At 43.1% G+C, this 21,587-nt stretch overlaps 1 protein-coding gene across 5 annotated transcripts in view; it reads left to right on the top strand.

Moving 5' to 3' along the window:
* The window catches only part of POC5 (POC5 centriolar protein), a 66,676-nt gene that overhangs the window by 12,282 nt on the left and 32,807 nt on the right, over positions 1 to 21,587 (top strand). The window contains exons 1-2 of one of the 5 annotated variants that reach the window (XM_030566404.1): positions 10,781 to 10,867; positions 14,300 to 14,384. The exons of 2 other annotated variants lie outside the window; for them this stretch is intronic. In XM_030566404.1, the coding sequence (XP_030422264.1) occupies positions 14,301 to 14,384 (84 nt within the window). In that variant the 5' untranslated portion in view covers positions 10,781 to 10,867; position 14,300. Of the gene's footprint in view, positions 1 to 10,780; positions 10,868 to 14,283; positions 14,385 to 21,587 lie in introns of those variants that run through there. 2 more of the 5 variants (XM_030566403.1, XM_030566407.1) reach the window with 2 other exon arrangements.

Genomic DNA, 21,587 nt, shown 5'->3' with positions numbered 1-21,587 from the left:
CTGGACAGAAGAGGGAGGGGAAACAGGGGATTGTTAGTCAGCAAGAAAAGTTCTCATGGGATATAAAGGAACAAGGACTGCTTGTTTTAGCTGTGCTTGACTTGAGCCATCAGCCTCCCAGCACCGCTTTGAGATCTCAAATAAACTTGTGTTTGTTGCTTCTCCACCCTGGTGTGTTCATTGACGCTAAGCACTCTGGGCAACGAACTGCTGTTGCTTGCCTCTGGGACTTCTGTGTCGGCAACACAGTGGACTGAAGTTAGTTCTGGTGGAAAAGACTGTACTCCAACTTGTGATCTAGTTCTGTGTCTAATCCCCACAGCTAGATGATTTGACAAGGGGAAAAGTTAGGGTGGCAGGCAAGGGAATTACAGCACTCAAACTGAAAGGAAAAATGTACAGATCTACAGTTGTCAATCACTAACACTATGATCCTGCCACAAACATTGAGTGTCACACAATTGCTCATATAAATGGGATACTGTTAGAGGAAAAATGAAACTGGTTTTTAAATTAATCATTTCCATTTTTCTTTTCTTACAGTTTCCAAACAGATCTATACTTATAATTTTATTCAAACGTTCTACCTAGTATTCCTTTGCACAAAGAAACTCTTAAAAGCAATAATATAAGCAGTATGAATATAATTAAAGCAGACAGATAATGATGGAAGCTATTGTTATTTCTAAAGGGTTTTTATTGGTGAACAAAGTTAATATCATTGAAGTTTAAAAGCTTTTTACTTATGTTCACAAAAACAGTTTAATTGTTGCCAGCAGTTCTTTGTGGAGTCCACAAAGAAGACTTTTCTGCCTTTCTTTAAATATTGCATACTACTGCAAACAAGAATTACAAAATAAAAATTGTCTGGATTTGAATAATAGATTTCAGAAGAAACTGCAGTCTTTTCTGAAAGATGTTGATATTGTGCATTTTATGGTCATTCAATATATAGTTATAACAGAATTCTATAACTCCTGAAGGAAAATGTCACCATAAATATGTTGCATATATGATATTACCATTGAGGTCTTGGGAAATGTTGATCTCATATCAGAAGTGATTTAATTGATCATCTGTTCTTTATAGTTTTTTAAACTATAAAGAATCTTTACCACAGAAATACTCAAGTGGTTGTTTAGCAAAATTCTTGATGGATGATGTTTTGATTCCTGCTGCAGACTATTTCCTGCAGCAGGAATATGTCAGTGAATTGGGATTGTGTGACATGGCACTATTTGTAGCACCCTAGTCACTGAAGTTGCTGCAGCATGAAGAAAGCTGCAGGCTCAGCTATGAACAATTATATGCTTTCTGCGGTGGGGGAACCAAGCACCTGCATGGTAATCACTGGGCTAACATTGTATTTGGAAGGAACAGGAAATAAGGGGGAGCTCAGAGGGCTGAGGAGTGAAGGCTATAGGGACACCTTCTCTTGCTGTAAACCTGCAGTACACTGTTACTTTGCAAGGAAGGAATAAATACACACATGGTGAAAAGGTGGCATGTATCTATGACTGAGAGTCCACACAAACTGGCCAGATAGTGCAGTTCACTAGGTAGTGACAGACACCCTGACACATGGGGGCTTGTCAAGGAGCATTAATCTTTGCTGAGAGGAGACTCTAAGGGGACCTGTGCAAGGGCAAGAGATGCAGGCACAATGAACAAGATGCTGCACTGGGTTGTGGAACAACAAAAGGAGCTGAAGACCCAACAGATGGAGAGGCAAGCATTTCTGGGTTAGCAGGCAGCACAGCAATGAACATTACAGGAGTTCATCAAGGAACAGGCCCAGATGCAGCAATGTCTCCTGCAGAGGCTGGTGAGTTCCAGTGAGAGAATTGGAAATCAAACAGTAAACCTGGGGAAACATAAAATATCCCTGGGGGATGACTGCCTTTTAATGGGTGTGTAAGCAGAGTCAGGATGAGCTCTACCTTGACATCTGGTGGTGAATTATGGCAAGTGTAGAAAAGAATTTCAAAGGCTGATTTTGTTTGCATAGGCACACCCACTCCGCCTAGCATAGCCCACGGCAGCCTAAAATGGTTACTTTCACAGCTGTAGGATCCCCAATTTCTTTGTTATTGGGGCAGGAGGAATAAAGTGTCACCCTGATTAAGTAAATGAGGAACTATGAAATTGTTTTATGATAAAGGGTTTCACTATCAACTAAATAGCACTTGCTAGACAAGGGACATGGGTTCCAAAACTCAGTGAATTGAGAGAGGTTGGGGGTGGGTGGTGCAGGCTCCTTGTATGAGCCAAAAGCACCAGTTCCACCTACTCTTCTCTGGAATATCAGAGTTGATTTTTGATTCCCTTAAGAATCTAGATACAGGTTACTGAGCTGAACTCGCTATGGGCTAATGGTGCACTAGCACTGGGGCTCCCCTACTGTGAGCTGAAATCACTAAAGAGCTGGACTTGCTGAGCTGAGAGCACTGAGTATTGTGCTAACTAGTGGAGGAGCCTGAAGCTATACTGCGGAGCAGAGCAGCTGGCAGAGCAGAGTGAGTGGAGCCGAGCAGTTTGTGGATGGCTGGAGTGGATCATGGGACAGCTGGTGGAGCAGAGCAGCTGGCAGAGTGGAGCAGCTGTGGGATGGGTGGAGCGGCACACACAGCGAGCAGAGCCAAGCAGTTTGTGGGGATGGCTGGAGTGGATCACAGGACAGTTGGTAGAGCAGAGCAGCTGGCAGAGCACAGCACTTTGTGAGGACAGCTGGAGGAGCAAAGTGGAGTGACTGGTAGAGCAGAGCAGTTTGTGGAGAAGGCGAAAGCAAAACCCAACGGAGAGGCAGGGCAGTTGGCCCCGGACCACGTAAGGTGCCCCTTTCTACACAGGCTGTGGGGGGGGGGGAACCCCTGCAGATAGACTCTCGAACTCTGGGGCTGCACTGACCTGAGACAGATTTTTGGATTGTTGGACTTTTGGGACTGTGGGTGATCTTTGGATTGCTGGTCTCTAGGGACATTTGGGGTATTGGACTTTGGAGTCTTGGGGTGATTTGGGAGTTGCTGGACTCAGAGCCCAGGGAAAAGGACACAGCCCAATTTCCTGGGGTGGGTCTTTGCTCACGGTTTGGTCTATGAACTCTAGTTGAGGTGTTTTTCCCAATTTAATGCTTGTTGTTAATCTCATGTAATTAAACCTTTTTCTGCTACACTGAGACTTTGTGCTTGCGAGAGGGGAAGTATTGCCTCTTTGAGGCGCCCAGGGCTGTGTGTAAGATTTTCCCAGGTCACTGGGTGGGGGCTCGAGCTGGTTTTGCATTACATTGTAGGGACGGGACCCCTATGTATTGAACCCAGCCCTTGTTGCTATTTAATTCATCCTGGCAGAAGGGTTACAGGTGTTTACTGGTGCTGGATGGGACAAGGTGGTATGGGCACTTCAGCTAGCTCCTTATCTGTCTGAGGCTCAGGTGGCCTATATGGCCCTGAGAGAGAACCAGGCCAAAAACTGATACCCTGTCAGAAAAATCCTGCCAAAAATTCAAGGCAGTCAGTTGAAATGGCAGGATACATCCCAGGGCCTTTGCACAGAAATTGTCAGATTGGACCCCTCAGTGGTTGCATCCAGATAGACAGGACATTGAGGCTCTAATGGACTTCCCATTATTCTGGAACAGTTTACAGAGGGCCTCCCTGAGACTACAAGGGTCAGGGTTCAGAGGCACCAGCCAGACTCATTAGAGGCAGCAGTAAAATTAACAGAGGTGTATGTGGAGATAGACTTTCCATGGAAAGAGCTCTGTCCCACTGTGACCAAGGATGGGGGAAAATTAAGGTTGAAGAAACTCATGTAGGGAAGCCCAGGAAGGCAATGCAAGGGGCAAACAAGGGGTCCCAGGTGTCTGTGCAGTAATTTGCTACTAGTGCAGGGAAGAAGGCATGTAAAGAGAAACTTCACTTTCATGGATTGCAGGATCGCAGAATTCTATGGGTGGACAGGTGTAAAGGGTAGGGTGACCAGACATCCCGATAAAATCAGGATGGTCCCGATATTTAGGTCTTTGGCCCATGTCCTCACCGATCTTTGGTCAGGACGCAATTTGTCCTGACATTTTATTCCGCTGGCAGCACTTGGCTGCTTATTTTTCTTCTCCCCCTGTCCCCCTTGCTGCTTCGCCAGCAGCAGTTGGCTTTCCCCACCCCCTCACTGCTCCACCAGCAGCACTTGGTGGACCTCCCTCGTGTGTCCCGATATTCTCTCCCTCTCATCTGGTCACCCTAGTAAAAGGGGAACCTGAAATAAGGATTCCTGTCACAGCAGGCTGAAGAATACAAAGAGCATTTTGGATTCAGCAGCAGCATGTTCCATTGTATAGAGCACCCTGGTTAAGTCACAATGGTGACAGGAGGGGGTGACAGTAACTATTGTATGCGGGGGGGGGAGGAAAAGAGCACTTATCTAGTGGCAATTATCCACTTGGAAGTAGAAGGGAAGTTTAGATGGCAGCAAGTAGGGACAGTGAAGTCATTGCCTTATTCAGTAATCCTAGGAACTGACTGGACCCCATTCCCCTTATGTAAAATGTGTAGACTATGGAGGAAGAGAACCCAACTAGTGGATCCATGTAAGAAGCTCACAAGTGTAGACTCTCCAGTGAGTCCTCCAGGTCTAGTATGTGATAACCCTAGACATATGGTAACAAGCTTAGAAAGATGCAATACATGGGAAGACTTGAGGAGGAAAACGTGAGAAGGGGGCAGTGAAGCACGGAGTGCTAGAGCAGGGACACCTAGAGAAGGAGGGCAGAGGCTTCACCAACTCCTAGGAGGTACCATCCCTGGACAGGCACGGGATACCGAACACACAGGAGAGGGAAGGGTTCTGACAAAGATGCCATGGTTTGCAAACCTACCCTACTAGTCCCCAACTAGGGGCAAGATAAGTCAGGAAGAGAGGGATCCCAAGATTCTAGCTCTAGAGGGACAATTCATGGGGGTTGATATGAGCCTGGAGCCAAGTAAACTATAAGAAAGATGGTTGGAATGTGATTGGTATGATCAATGGGCAGAGATGGAACTGTGGAAGAAACCTTCACCCTCTAATTGTACCTTTTTGCGGGTGGAAGGGGGGAGACCTTCACCAGTGTTCCATGGAGGCTAGCTCCAAAGGGAACAGGATCCCCCAGTAGAATCCCAACCCTGTAAAGACAGTAGGGAAAAGGCAGTAAAGAAGACCTCTTCTGGAGGCAAGAGAGGACCTCGAGTGAAATAAGCACAGGAGGGCTGTGATAGGACACTGTTAGAAGCACCTTGGTCATTGATGTTCCTGAAGCATGAAGAAGGCTGCAGGCTCAGCTATGAGTAATTAAACTTTTCTGTTGGGGGTATACTTATGGTGAGCTCTTCATAAAACAATTTTAAAGTCATGACTTTAAAGCACTTTTTCCCTAGGATACAGAGACTCTGTTTACAACCATAGCAATCAATGTTTAATTCACTACAGGAGGGTACCACAGTTACAGGGTTAAATGCACCTCTTTCCCCTCTGTTCTCTGAGTTCACCCCCTCAGGCCTTGTCCCCTTACCTCTCCTGGGGTGGAATCATGTGATTCTTCCCCTTTTTAGACCAAGTCCTGGTCTATAGTACCCTGTGTATCTACCATGCTTACCTAACAAATCTGATTGGGTTCAGAACCGGCAATTCTCCCCTGTGGGAGTCTGACTAATGGTGAACCAAGTGACCAGACAGCTGTCTTAAACCCAAGTATAGTTTTATCTTAACAGTAGGAATAAAGCATAACACAAGAGAGAAATGATTTTAAATCAGCAAAAGGTCTACACACATCTTAGCTAGAGTCCTGCTATCCTTTAGTAGCACCCCTAATGGGCCTTTACTTTCCCAGTCACCCCTATCCTCTGGGGTCAGGGTGTCAGTCTATATCACTGTCTCTCCCTCTGCTTGAAGAAGTATGTCACTTTAAATCTAGTCGGGATCTTTCTTCTCTTGTTCTCCTTGGACCCTACCTTGACAGTCTAATCCAGTGAGCTCATCAGGGGCTCAAAGGTAAAACACCAAAGTAGATGGCTATTGTATTGTGTAAGAGTTAGTAGTCAGCTATCTCAAGCCATTGTTCTGCTTCCTGATCATTTTTCCAACATCCTGCTATTAAACCAAAACATTCGTATGTAAACATCCCAGTATTTAGCCTGTATTGTCATACAGTAAACATTCCAATAACCAGGTCAAATACAGCATTCATAAATTACAAAGCAGCCTCTCTTGTACCATGGAGGACTCGCTTATTAGTTCCCAAATTCAAGGGAAACTTATTGAGTATTATAAGAACTAGTGTGTGTAACATAGTTCAGGCCAAGCTTGACAAGCGTGAAAATTTCATGCAGATGAGATTAAGTTCACTTTATCTTTTGAAACCTTTGATAAGTGTTTTGAAGAACAAGGGTTTTTTTTTGTAGGTGATATTAAAATGATTAAATCTGTGCAAAAAACACAAACAAAAACACAGAGAAAAAAAGTAAGAGCTACAATATTTAGACTTGTTAACTTTGCCTACATGGCTCACTCTGTAGAGAGGATACTTTTTCTGGCTTCAAACCACTACTGCGACTCGTTTGACTAGAAAAGCAAATGAGTATAAGTAGCTGGAAAGGCCTAGAATAATTATCTTCCCTCAGTGGAAAATATCTGTACATATTGCACTGCAATAGAAGCAATAGTGAAGATGATTAGTATTTTTGATGCATAGTAGGAATCAAAGTTTCAATAGATTTCATCAGTCAACAAAACCCAAAGTGTGGGAGTAGAATAATTATTGTCATTTTCCCCACTCTCTAGGCATCTACAATTATCCTTTTAATTGTAGTAATAAGCTTCATACCCTTGATCTCCTTTGCCTTTATCCACCTACTTAAAAAGTGCTGGTAAAGGTTTGCACAATAAAGATTGGTTGGAGTAATCATTACGAAACCCCTTCAGTTTTCAAATGCTTGGATCTCCTCAACCAAAGGCAGTATCAGGTTGAAAAATTGACACACTCATATTTTCTTAAAGGCCAAATATTGCTCTGACTGGTGAGAATCATATTACAACTTATTATTATTTATTTATGGACCATATGTTTACAAACTGTTCTGTGGGGGCATACTCTTTTATTAAAGAAGGAGCAATGTGCACCCTAAACTAGCTTGTGCTGCACAACACTGCATATACAAGAGCTGTTTGGGAGCTTAACCATGTTTCTAGTCAGAAGAGTGTGCCCCATAGGTAGTCTGGCACTGTTGAGAGAGTGGATGGTGAAAAGCCTTTTATTTCCTTTGCCCGCAACTGTTCCCATACAGTACAGGCAGTATTTGCCCCTATATAATGTAACTTGGTTACTTTTTAGGAATATCAGATAACATTTGAAATATTTTCTTTTTAGAATTTCACAATGTACATGTACCTCTTATGTGGAAACACTAATCAATCCTTAAATGATGCATTCTGCTCAAGTGAACTGCGTGCTGGAGCAGTCTTTTAAATGCCCACATGCCCTCTGGAGAGGGTCCAGAGAAGAGCAACAAGAATGATTAAAGGTCTTGAGAATATGACCTATGAAGGAAGGCTGAAAGGATTGGGTTTATTTAGTTTAGAAAAGAGAAGTCCGAGAGGGGACATGATAGCAGTTTTCAGGTATCTAAAAGGGTGTCATCAGGAGGAGGGAGAAAACTTGTTCACCTTAGCCTCTAATGATAGAACAAGAAGCAATGGGCTTAAACTGCAGCAAGGGAGATTTAGGTTGGACATTAGGGAAACAGTTCCTAACTGTCAGAGTAGTTAAACACTGGAATAAATTGCCTAGGGAGGTTGTGGAATCTCCATCTCTGGAGATACTTAAGAGCAGGTTAGATAAGTGTCTATCAGGGATGGTCTAGACAGTATTTGGTCCTGCCATGAGCGCAGGGGACTGGACTCGATGACCTCTCAAGGTCCCTTCTAGTCCTAGAGTCTATGGATCTATTGCAACATTTCTTTCACAGAAATTTGCCAATTGGGTAGAACTAGAAGTATATTTTACCCCATATTAGTGGTATGATGAGGTAGAAATGAAGCCATTATAAGGGACCAGGGCATAAGTGGTCTGGCCTAGAGATCACAGCTGGGCTGAACTCCACAAGTGAGGAACAGTAGCCAGTGAGAAGAGGTCACAAGAATCATGAGAGCCAGTTTCAATAAGAAAAAGATTTGAATCATAGAACCATAAGGTTGGGATCACAAAGGTGATCTAGTTGAATCTAAACCAGTGGTCACCAGCCAGTCAATTGCGATCGACTGGTCCATCCTAGAGGATCTCTCAGTTGATCGTAAACTACAGCAGTGGATTGTGGGTGCAGCTAGGGCAGACTCCCTGCCTACCCCAGCCCCACACCATTCCTGGAAGCGGCCAGCACAGCCCCAGGGGCAGGGGTCTCCCTCTGTGTGCTGCTCCTGCTCCCACTGGCCAGGAGAGCTGCAGATGCAGTGCTTGCAGAGAGGGACAGCACGGGGAGCCACTTTCCCCCGACCTCCTCCAGGGACCACAGGTGTGCACTGGCTCCTTCCGGGAGTGGTGTGGCACTGGGGTAGGCAGGGAGCCTGCCTTAGCCTTGCTGTGCCTGCCACTGACCAGGAGCTGCTGGAGGTAAGTGCTTCCCAGTGGGAGGCTGCACCCCAATCCTCATCCCTGAGGCCCCTCCTGGAGCCAGCACCCCATACTCCCTCCTGCACTGCGAATCCCCTCCTGCACCCCAAGTCCCACCCTGAGCCCCTTCCCAGAGCCAGCACCCCAGCCCCAAATCCCCTCCTGGAGCCAACACCCCATACCCCCTCCTGCACCCCAATACTCTGCCCCAGACCATACCCTACTCCTGCACCCGAACTCCTTCCTAGAGCCTGCACCCCTCACCCTTACAGTGGCTACCGCACCAGCCCTTAAAATAGTTGCTGGAGCCCCACCGCCTCCTCCCCAGGGCTCTTGGGACGATTTAAAGGGTCCAGGGCTCTGGTAGCCGCTACCACCCTGGCCCCTTTAAAATCATCCCTAGAGCCTGCCAGAGCCCTGAGATAGTGGCGGCAGGGCTCTGGCGGCAATTTAAAGGGCCAGGGACTCAGCCACCGCTACAGCTCCAGGCCCTTTAACTTGCTGTCGGAACACCATCGTTGCTACCCCAGGCTCCGGCAGCAGGGTTCCGGGGATGATTTAAAGGCCCATGGGTGGTAGTGGCAACCAGAGCCCCGGGCCCTTTAAATCACTGCCCGAGCCCCCGGCTGCCACTGCTGCTGCCACAACCCCAGCCCTTTAAATCCTGATTTAAAGCACTTGAGTATTTAAAGGCCCCACCCCTTCTGGTAGAGGCCCTGCTTCCTCCTAAGGACTCCAGAGTACTAGTAAGTCCTTTAAATTACTTTCACCCCTGGGATAGGGATTGACTATTGCTTGGGATGAAGTTTTGTGGTGGTTTGGCTGCTTTTATTTTGATTAAGTGTATTTTAGTGGGTGTTAAAACCTTTCTATTACTTCTAGATGCTTTTAAGACGTATTCTATTTTAGATTTTTATCAATATAGTATTTTTTTTGTGTATATTTGCTCTGAGTTTATATGTTTAGATGCTATGTTTCTTCTATCATCAGGCTAGTGTCAGGCTAAATGTCATGTCTATTTCATAAGTTATCAGAGCTAGACTGTTGGATATGTGTCTGCTGTACACCAGATGGTGTAGCTGTCACCAGCATAACTGGAGGCTATAATTTAGTGTGAAGCCATTTTACACCCCACCACCTGTTCTACAAAAAGCATGATTTAAATGGTATCAGGATCAACAAAGAGACTAATGTGCAAAGGGATTTTCTATATTCCTTACTATACGCAAGTACAGCCTTAAAATCGAAGTTTGACTTTCTATTAATTATAGCCCAGGACTTATTGCTATTGGCCACCCAACGGTCGCATGTAATGGAGTGATTTTGCTCCAAATGCCGAAGATGTAGCTTTTGCCCAACATGCTGAGCGACACTGACAGTAAGAACCAGAGGGGAACCATTCTCTCTACCCCAGCTGTCTTTTCTGAGGGTTTAAAACAACCAGTGGACATTGGGGTGACCTGTATGTGTGTTGGTGGATTTTTTTTTTTTAATTGGAGATATACCAATCTCCTAGGACTGGAAGGGACCTTGAAAGGTCATTGAGTCCAGCCCCCTGCCTTTGCTAGCAGGACCAAATACTGATTTTACCCCAGGCCCCCAAGTGGCCCCCTCAAGGACTGAGCTCGCAACCCTGGGTTTAACCCTAGGATCAGGCCAGAGCACTAGTGCAGGCAGCCCTCTGACGTGCCCGGTGGCTTTAGCACGGATTTCCGCAATTGACAGGAGTGTCCCAGGCAGCCGTGGCCGTTAGGCCGGGCCCTGGCGTCAGCCACGCACAATACGTGCCCGAGCCCACTGGCGGCAACAGAAAACCGGCCCTGCTCACGTGACACCCTCACGCCAACTGCCTGTTCACTACCCGCCTTCCCGGCCCGGGCAGCACCGCTGGCCAATCAGCGGGCGGAAGCAATCCTACCCATGGGGCACACGAGGCCGATCAGAGAAGGGCACAGCGCTCCACTCCCAGACCTCAGGCACCCTGGCAGCACCAGCGGCTGCTCGCCGATTGGGGAGGCAGTTACCAGTGAGCCCCGCCCGCGTCAATTGCGCACATAGTGATTGGCTGCGCTACGAAACGGCTATCCAATGATAGGATGCTTTACAAAAGTACTCAGAACCAATCCGAGAGGCTTTGGCTTTTACCGACGGCAGTTTGAAACTGTCAAGCTCCGGAGTGAGCCGGGGCCGCAGAGAGGAGGCTGAGCCCGGAGGTGGGGGGCTACGCAGGTATGGGGAGCTCGCGGGGGTCCTGCAGGGGAGACCGAGTCCCTGCCAGCCTCCCTGGGGGAGAAAGGGAGGGTGCACATCAGACAGTGGGGAGTCTCCATAGTTCTGTGAGCCTGCAGCGCCCCCAGCTATTCCCGTCCCAGCCGTGGCCCCTGATGCCCAGCCCGTCCCATAGACACGGCCTCTCCCGCCCCCTAGCCACGGCCCCTTGTGCCTCGCCGCTCCCCCATAGACACGGCCCCAACTGCTCCTCTGCCTCCTCGACCCATAGCCTCTGGCCCTGTGTCTCCCTGCCCCATAACTACAGCTGCCACTGCCCCTCTGCCTTCCCCCCGCAAACTAGCCCCCACTAACCCATAGCTCCTACTGATCCCCTTCCATCCCCCATAATTGCAGCCCCCACTAACCATCCTGCCTCATAACCTTTGTGACCCCCCTGCTCCAATATCTACAGTCCTTGCTGAACTTCCCCACCCACCCATTATTCACAGCCCCCACTGAACCCACCCAGCCCCATGTGTGGTTATACATGAATACCATTAGCATGTTTGTAATTTTATCTGAACTTCTATGTCCATTTGTGACTCGAGATTTTCACTGAAATCCTGACCCCCCTGCATACCTGTGCATAGATGAGTCTCACCCTGGATTCCACACTGTCACTCCTTCAATTATGTCAAATCCCTAACATTATTATCTATGACCTTATCCAGTTAGCTTTGTGGTTAGCACTTTCAATTATTAGCAGTGCCCTTAACATGACTACTTGTGAAGTTATCCACAGCCCTCACAGAAGATGTGACCTTCCACCCCATATTTCAATACAATAATAATTCCTTGCCCTGTGGGAGTCAGCAGCCTGTTTTCTCAGTTGCTGCTCCTCCCAGTCTGAACATCTCAGCAGTATTATTGTTCAGTCTGGCCTTGCTCTCACTAGTGCCCTTTGTAGCAGTTGTTCACCCACCATTGGAGCAACTCTGCTGATGGTACTAATGGTGGAAGCTCTAGAGTGACCATTACTTGGAAAATCCAAATACAAAACTTAATAGTATGGATATCACCTGTGTTTGCAAACTCAGGTGAGTAAAGGGGGTGGGGGGAAGATGAAGTGAACCCTGGCTTATATAGAGAGGGGACAGATTTTCTTTTCTAACCTACAGAAAGATGCCCCAGCTAAGAGTTGTGTCAATACCAGGTTATTTGTAACATACTATGCTTAACCAAAGAAAAGTAAACATCAGATCCTCACTTAAAGTCAAGTGCTTTGCCCACTGGAATCAAAACAAATATGTTACTCCCTGCCCTAATTGGACCTTAATTTCTGAAAATAGTGATCTCAATGCAGTAAGCCAGTGTTTCTGTTTTGTTTTAGTGTGGGTTTCTTTTGTGAAATCTATTCTTCTGGATATAAACCAAGAGAATTCCAAAATTTAAGACATACTGGATTTTTTCTTTCAAATAAATGACCCGAACCTGAAACCGACAAATCTTGAAATTGTTTTAGTTATACAACAAAATGCACAGTGAAGAAATATGAAGTGTTTTAGCAAATACTTTAAATTTCACTCTGTGTAGGGGGAGGGATAGCTCAGTGGTTTGAGCATTGGTCTTCTGAACCCAAGGTTGTGAGTTCAGTCCTTGAGGGGGCCATTTAGGGATCTAGGGGGGTTTTAAAAATGGGGATTTGTCCTGCTTTGAGCAGTGGGTTGGACTAGATGATCTCCTTCCAACCCTGATATTCTATAACAGTTATTATATCGCTTATAGCACATTGGGCACTAGCATTAATTGGAGACTAAGCAGTCCTGTCTCTTTGAGTTTGGACCAGAAACAATCACAGCCTTTGAAATGTTCTTAAAATGTCAATTTCTCTGTTCTGAGAGTAGCTTTCCATTCCCCTAGTCATGGATAATTCAAAGGCAGGAATGCTGCATCTCCTGTTTTTGAAATATCTACAAGAGTCACCCTGAGCACTTGGAAACCAAAAGTGTGAATTTCAGCAAGGGATTAAGCATCCTAGGGCTTCCAGTCTCTCTAACAGATTTTAAATGAGTTAAAACAAATTCAAAATCATACTGGGGAAAGTAGCTTAAAGCTTTTCTTTATCTTTTTACATGACTGTACTGATCTTGGAGGCTACTGTAGCTAACTTGTTCTGATGTCTGCGTGTGCTATCCTTCACAAATATGAGTTTGGGCCCTGACAGCATGCCTGCACATCACTGAATTTAGTGGAGCTCTATGTGAGTGCAAGGGTGTAAAAGTTCAGTCTGGTGAAATCTTTGCATACATGATTTCTGCCTACAAAGTTTTCTTCCACACACCAGAAAATTAGTAAAGTTACTTAAATTCTGCAAGTATTGAAAGTAAAAAACAACTATACTAAGGGCAAAAAGTTTATGTAGTGCAAGAAGAGCCTCTTTTGTTTTTTGTTCCCCTGCGTCACACACACAAAAAAACCCGAATAAACCACACAACTGTTTAAGGGATACTAGATGATCAATTAGCCTGAGTAATGGTGTTTCCCCACTCTTTAAAGTGCAAACATAACTTCCATCCACATTACTACACATAACTAGGGGAATAAGACACTACCTATTGCTTAAGTATCAGAGGGGTAGCCGTGTTAGTCTGGATCTGTAAAAGCAGCAAAGAGTCCTGTGGCACCTCATAGACTAACAGATGTATTGGAGCATGAGCTTTCGTGGGTGAATACCCACTTCGTCGGATGCAAGACTCTTTGCTGCTTTTACCTATTGCTCGTCATTTTGAAAACAGCAATGGATACACAGATAGAATTTAACCACCTTTTAACTATCATTAAATTAGCAGAAAGTAAAGGAATAGTGGCAAATTAAAAATTATTCTTCTATCAGAAAATATCTATTTAAAAACTAGAAAATATTTTTTCAGTTTTCTTTTCGTACTTTATTTCACTTGTATAGACAGCCAGTTTCTCCTGTCGTCAGTGTAGGTGTTTTTATACACAACCCTTTCCCCTGCCTATAAAACAGTTTGCATGAATGTACTCTAGACAAATCTTTCCTGTTCTCTTTTGCTCAGACACAGCTACCTGTTTCTCACCTGCACACCAGATAACCACACCACCCTGTCATACACTCTCTAATCAGTTGTCCTAGCTCACAAATTCATACTTGACTCAATAATCATTTATTTATTCACCCATTCTCTTCTGCATACCCTAAAATTAATCCGTTTTCTTCTGTGCCCCACAAAATCTACTGCCTTTCAGCAGGGACGTCATCACCTTTCTTCCTGTTAGGGCTCAAGTCCTTTGACTCCTCCACGTCCCAGGTCCCTACATAGGGACTATCCTACCGAACACCTTTGTTTAGGGAAGGGCCACAATCATTTGTTGTAACTAGAAAATGAAGTCCAGCTTCTGCTATTTTATAGAATTGTCCTTGTGCAGAATGTCATCAGATGAGGAGAAAAGCTCAAGTCCAGTTTTGCCAAAAGACTCAGATCGAGGCAGTTCTGTCTCTTCAGATCTTCAGGTAGGACAGAAGCAACTGCATTTGAACCTCTTTTATGGCATTTTATTTGACAAAATGTAACTGTGAAGAAATGCTGTGGATAACTTTTCATCTTTTTTAATTTTTATTTATTTTAGGCATACAATAGAGAAATAAAAATGTTAATGGAAGGAAGCAACAGAGAGAATACAAGCAAAATTTGAGTTTTTAATAAGCAAATAACCACACTGCTAATTTGTGCTTAGTAAAGATTCAAACTTGATGTAACTACACAAAAAAAATTTAATATATGGAGCATGTGTCTACTTAAGCTTAAGAGACAAAACATTAATCCCAAAAGTAGAAAAATGCTGCTTTCTTGCAGCTGTTCTTCCAGGTGTGAATTACCAAATTAAAATAATAAAACTGCTATTAAGAATAGAAAGCATCATTCTGCCTTTTGACTCTAGTGGCTAACCAATATTCAAGATCTTGAATGTTGTTTCCGTTAGGAGGAAAAAACGATGCTAGTAGTTTCTTTGGTGCAATCCTGTTTATTTACAAACAATGTACATAGTCCCGTTTCCTTGAACACAATAGGAAGCAAACAGAAGGCAGTTTCTTTGCTCAGTATTCCAAGCCTCTTTTTCCAGCCAGCACTCTACCCAGAAAGTTCTCTCTTTCCTTTTTTTTCCCAGTGTCGTGCCGCAAGTACTTATCTGGCTGTCCTTCCCTTTCTGCTGCCTTATCCTTCTTTGATATTTATCTGTTTGTCCAGCTCCCATGCCCCCCAAAATAGCCAGTCTTCTGTATTTGCATTCTTCCCCCAGTGAAGCCTCTCTGCCCACATAGCTCAGCTCGTGACTAGCCTTGCCTCTGGCATGTCTTTTGGATGGTAGTTCTTATTATTTCAGCTATATGCTTTCCTAGGTCTGAGGCAACTGGAACACTATTTCCTCCGTTAGCCTCTCTGACACACTTCCTGTGCACTTTCTGTTACTTCTTCATGGAAATGGAGCCCTGCTGCCTACTTGCCTGAGGCCCCAAAGACCAGCACTGACCCATACGATACCCTAGTAACTGAAGTATACCCTCTCCCAGAACTCCGCCCAAATCATTGAGACTTCCAGTTTCCTTCTTCAACAGACCAAATGGCAGGTGTGGCATGTAACAGACACTTTGCTCAATATTCTAACACCATTGCACTCTGGTTAACAAATAATGCACAAGAGCACATATCATTTAGAAAACTACTAACATCCTAAACACAATGCTGCTCACTAGCTCATTCTTCCCTTGGGAGTCTTTGGGGTCCATCTGTGTTCAGGAAGACAGGGTTCGCCATACCTTACTAGGCTCCTACATGCAAATCTTTTGGTGGTGAAAAATGACTGAAGAGTTACAGGATCAGCTCCTGTCTTTTTATAACCTTCTAGCCCCTCTGTCATGTGACCACCTGGCCAGTGCTAACTGTTGATCTTGTTGCTAGGAGGATTTCTCTATTGACAAACTAGTTCTCCAGGTTGAGAGCCTGTCTTTTGGTATAGCAATTACATTTGAGTGGTCAAGTACTTGAGTCAGTAGTCCTATTTTGTTAGCCCTTTGCCACCTACTTTTTGAATTGTAGGCCAGCACGGAGGCAAACGTGCACAGAGAAGCTGCTACATTCAAAATGTAGTTTGCAGCTTGTTAAAGATATAAAGAGAGTTAAAAATCTCAGAAAACTAATAAGCTGTGCAAAAAATCTCAAATCATCATAGGTTATACCCATGGTTGATGATGGATCAACATTATTTGGAAAGCTTAGAAGAGAGTGGTTTTGAGCTCTCACCTGGATTTGCAGTATCTCCAGTCTTTTTCATTCACAAGAATTAGTTTCATTAAAGAACTTGTATGTTTTGAATGGGTTGGTTTTTTTTGTATTCTTAATCTTTCGATCTTTTCAGCAAGTATAACATGAGTCCAATACTAACAAAGATTCAACTTTCTCCTTTATTTAGTATAGAGATATATTCAAAACATGTACCTTCAACCACAAAATAAATTACAATCCCTCTCTTTCCTGCTGGACCTTCTGTGGGACAGGATAGCATGAGGATGCATCACTGCTAACCAGGGGTGAAACTGTGGCACACTGAAGTCTTAACAGAACTGCCGTTAATGTCTGTTGGGTCAGGATTTCACTCCAGAGGTCTGTGGTCTAAAGATGTCAGCCCATTCAGGTGTTGCTATACTTCCTCCCCTGTCTTTTGTTGTGACTGCTCATTGATGTGGTATCTGGGAGGAAGCATGTCCACCCTCTCAGAACAGAAAAGGAAGTTGAAAATAACTGGCTTTTAGGAGATTTCAGTACCCACCCAAAACCAGAACTGTTTTATGTCTATTGTAGTTGGTACATGGTTTCATCCCCTCTAACCTTTCCTTCAGTTTGTTCACACACAGATTTTACCATACAAGTGTTCTGTCAGAAACCTTAAGTTCCAGAAACCATATATCCGAACTTGTCTTTAATTGTCCCAAACAATGGATCTTCTATCACATCCCTTAAGAATCTATTCTACAGTCAGCTACATCTCAGTACAGGGGAGTTGAGCCTGATAATGAAAATATTTTTTTTTTCTTAATGTAATCCCGTTATTTCTAGTTATATATCTATGTATTGCTCCATCTCTAGCGTTAACGTTTTCAAATATTTGTAGACTTAAATTCCTGCTTGGCCGAGTCTGTATTGTTCTGAAACCTTAAAACAGGTCAGTTAGAGAGCTCCCCTGGCTTTACAGTTGATACAGTGTGCTGTTGAAAATATTTGTAAAGCACTTTAAAGTTGAAAGGTGCTGCTTAAGTTTTAAACATTAGTAAATGCAACCTAGTGGCACCTCCCTTCCCTGATCAGAAATTGCACTATAATATAAGCTTGGTCCTTAATGAAGCTCTTGCTTCTTAAAGCCACTGTAAACCACAATTGTTTTATGGAGTTTGGACAGATATTTCTTCTTATAAGAATGTAGCCAAAATAGGCTAATTTTGGCAACAAAAGAAAGTTTTGCCAGTTGGTAGAGAGGCATCCTAGCTTTCAGTCACTCAGTGGAACAAGTGTGCAATGTTGAAGCCCTTTTCTCAGGTTGAGCTGATTTGGTTTCTACCTGTCAGGCATCTATACATTTGTCCGTTTGAACTATAGATTTAGAAGTGATTTATCTTTGCAAGGCATGTGCTTCTTCCTCAAGTATAGTGTGTGTATATATATGGCTATGCCTCGTGTTGAATCCACCATCAGAAAGCCTATCAGCAAGGACAGTTTATCCATATTTCCAACACTTAAGTCAGAGGATAAGACAAAGGCATTGCCATATAGCAAGTTCTGAAAATAGACAGGACTATGTCTGTATTAAATTGTTACTGAATATCAGGCAGGTCCTGAGGTCAGCATGCAGATAATAATCATCCATGTGGTTGGTTCAAAGTCTAGTCTAGTGTGACATAGTCACTATGGGTCAGATTTACAGAGATACTTAACGTCTGTAGACGGATGCTGCTTTTCTTAGAACTATTAGTCTGATTATTTTTTTAATCTTGAAATCATAGAATCCTAGAAACAGGACTGGAAGCAATCTGGATAGATCATCTAGTTCAGTCCTCTGCATTGAGGCAGAACTAAGTATTATCTAGCCCATCCCTGACAGGTGCTTGTCTAACCTGCTCTTAAAAATCTCCACTGATGGAGATCCACAGTCTCTTTAAGTAATTTGTTCCAGTGATTAAGTACCCTGACAGGAAGATTCTCCTAATATCTAACCTAAATATCCCTTGCTGCAGTTTAAAGCCACTACTTATTGTTCTGTCCTCAATGGATAAGGAGAACAGTTTATCACTCTTCTCTTTATAACGGCTTTTTACATACTTGAAGACTGTTACCATGTACCTCCTCAGTCTTCTCTTCTCCAGATTACACAAACCTATTTTTTTCCAGCTTTCCTTGTAGGTCATGTTTTCTAGACCTATAATCATTTTTGTTGCTCTCTTCTGGATTTTCTACAATTTGTCCAAATCTTTCCTGAAGTGTAGTGCCCAGAACTAGACACACTAGTCCAGTTGAGGCCTTATCAGTGCTGAGTAGAATGGAAGAATTAATTTTTGTCTTACTTACAACACTCCTCCTAATACATCCCAGAATGATGTTTGCTTTTTTTTTTTTTTTTTTTTTGCAACAATATTACATTGTTGACTCATATTTAGTTTGTGACACACTATAATCTCCAGATCCTTTTCTATAGTACTCCTTCCTAGGCAGTCATTTCCCATTTTGTATTTATGCAATTGATTATTCCTTCCTGAGTGTAGTACTTTGCATTTATCTGTATTGAATTTCATCTTATTTATTTCAGACCACTTCGCCAATTTGTAAAGATCATTTTGAATTCTAATCCTGTCCTCCAAAGTGATTGCACTCCCTCCCAGCTTGTTTTTTTCTGCAGACTTTATAAGTGTACTCTCTACATGCAGATATTTAATAGAACCAGGCCCTGGACAGATCACTGCAGGGCCCTGCTTGAATATGCCCTTCCAGCTTGACAGTGAAGCACTGATAACTATTTTGAGTTTGGTTTTCCATCCAGTTATGCACCCACCTTATAGTAGGTTCATCTAGGCTATATATCCCTAGTTTGCTTATGAGAAGATCATGTGAAACAGTATCAAAGCCTCACTAAAGTTGAGATATATCACATCTACTGCTTCCCTCCATCCACACAGCTTCTTACCCTGTCAAATAAGGCTATTAGATTGGTTTGACTTGATTTTTGATGAATCATGTTGATTGTCACTTATCACCTTTTGTCTAGGTGCTTACAAGTTGATTATTTGCTCAAATTTCTTTCTGGGTACCAAAGTTAAGATGATGGGTTGATAATTCCCTGGGTTGTTTATATGCCCCTTTTTTTAATAGATAGGTACTATATTTGCCCTTTTTCAGTTCTCTGGTATCTCTTCCATCCTCCACGAGTTCTCAAAGATAATTGCTAATGGCTCAGATCTCTTCAGCCAGTTTCTTAAGTATTCTAGGATGTATTCCATCAGGCCTTGCTGACTTGAAAACATCTAGCTTGTTTAAGTAATTATTAACTTGTTCTTTCCCTATTTTAGCCTTAGATCCTACCCATTTACACTGATGTTCACTACATTTGTCATCCGATCACACTAACCTTTTTGGTAAAAGCTGAAAAAAAAAGTCATTTAATATTTAGCTATTGCTGAGTTTCTGTTATACGTTTTCCCCATCTCATAGAATAATGGGGCTATTGTGTTCTAAGATATATTAATATTGCAAAACTAGGCTAAATAATCCCAACCTGTCTGACCTCCAGTTTCTAGCACTTTACCTCTAGAAGCCAATTTTATGCTCCAGTGGGATTTTGTAGTTGATATACAGCACTGAAATAGCTTTGGAGTGATATTTAGAGCATGTGGGGGAAGGAAGGGATAACGTTTTGTATCTACGTGAACATTAAACCATTTGGGATTTTTTTATACTTCACATTTGTTGGCCACCTCTGCACTTCAGTGACAGGGTTGGATTTTTTTTGTTTTGATTTTTTTTAATAGGATAGAGGCATTGCCTTTTGGTTAATCACTTAAAATGTTCATAGTCCACATTAAATCTCATGGATTGCTCTTTGCTTGTTTCAATTAAAAAATACAAACTTCCTTTCTGTCAGCATTGCCCTGTAACTTTCTATGGCAAAGTTCCATGCCATAAATTTGGTGACTGTTTTAGACACATGAGCAATACTTCTGTGATACTACATGTTGAATCAGTTTGGATATACCGTCATATGTGTTCTTGCAAGTAATTAATGGGGTCTTACTGAGAGAAATGAGAACTTCAGAGGACTGTCTACATACTCTACTTTTCCCTTCGGTTTGGTATGAATATTTTGAGTGGTTGGGATGTACATATTAAGCAGCATTACAATGAGAAGGAGAGTGTGGCCAAACCAAGTGACTCGAAATGAAAACATCTATGTTGCATATGTGTGTCTTGCTACCTTCTTGCTGTCTGATTTTGAGCAGATGCATTAACCTTGGTCAAATAATTAATCCTTGCCCAACTTATCATGCAGGGTTGCTATGAAACTTGATTTATCATTTGTATTGTGTAGTGCCTTGAAAATAGAAGGAATAATACGAGTAAATAGTGATTATGTTAGTTCACTAACAGCTTTGAGCTGTTGGTTGGGCTTTCATTTCCTTGACATCTCACTGTACTCTGGTCACAGCAAATTTCAAGGGAATCCAATTTAGCATTTCATTGTTAGAGGACTTAAAAAGCTCAACCTTTAAATAGGAGTTGTGATGCAACCTCAACTATAGTGGTGTCGCAGGGTTGCTATAATACATAGCGGATTTCTGAACGCAGTTTCATTAGAGGTGCTTGCATACTATGTCAAGGGATACAATCCATTTCCAGTATGCTACAATAACGCACATTGAAAATTATACAATCCAAGTTCTGGAGGTTGTGATGGTTGTGAAAAGCTAGATTGGCCTTTGTTATTCTAATAAGGTATAAATGTAACATGCAACAAAAGTTAAATATTTTAAAGTAAGTGAGAATAATCAAATCAAATTTAGACAGGAAGACATTAAACAAGCAAATCTCATATTTGTAATTTCTCCCAAATATATTCATTGTACGAACATTGAAACCTGATTTACTCCTATCATAACCTAGTCCCAGATTTGGACCTTAGCGTCCAAAATATGGGGGTTAGCATGAAAACCTCCAAGCTTAGTTACTAGCTTGGACCTGGTAAAGCTGCCACCACCCAAAAAATTAGAGTGTTTTGGGGCACTCTGGTCCCCCCCAAAAACCTTCTCTGGGGACCCCAAGACCCAAATCCCTTGAGTCTCACAACAAAGGGAAATAAACCTTTTCCCTTCCCCCCTCCAGGTGTTCCTGGAGAGAGACACAGAAGCAAGCTCCGTGAATCTAAACAGAGGGATTCCACCCTCTCTATTTCCAGCCTTGGAAAACAGAAGTACTGAGAGCTAATCTCTTTCCCCTTCACCCAGAGGGAATGCAAAGTCAGGCTAGTAAATCTAACACACACAGATTTCCCCCTGACTTCTTCCTCCCACCAATTCCCTGGTGAGTACAGACTCAATTCCCTAGAGTTTCCCACTAAAGAAAAACTCCAACAGGTCTTAAAAAGAAAGCTTTATATAAAAAGAGAGAAAAATACATAA

This window comes from Gopherus evgoodei, chromosome 6 (assembly GCF_007399415.2).
Source record: "Gopherus evgoodei ecotype Sinaloan lineage chromosome 6, rGopEvg1_v1.p, whole genome shotgun sequence".
NCBI lineage: Eukaryota > Metazoa > Chordata > Testudines > Testudinidae > Gopherus > Gopherus evgoodei.
This window is presented reverse-complemented; position numbering and strand designations above follow the sequence as displayed.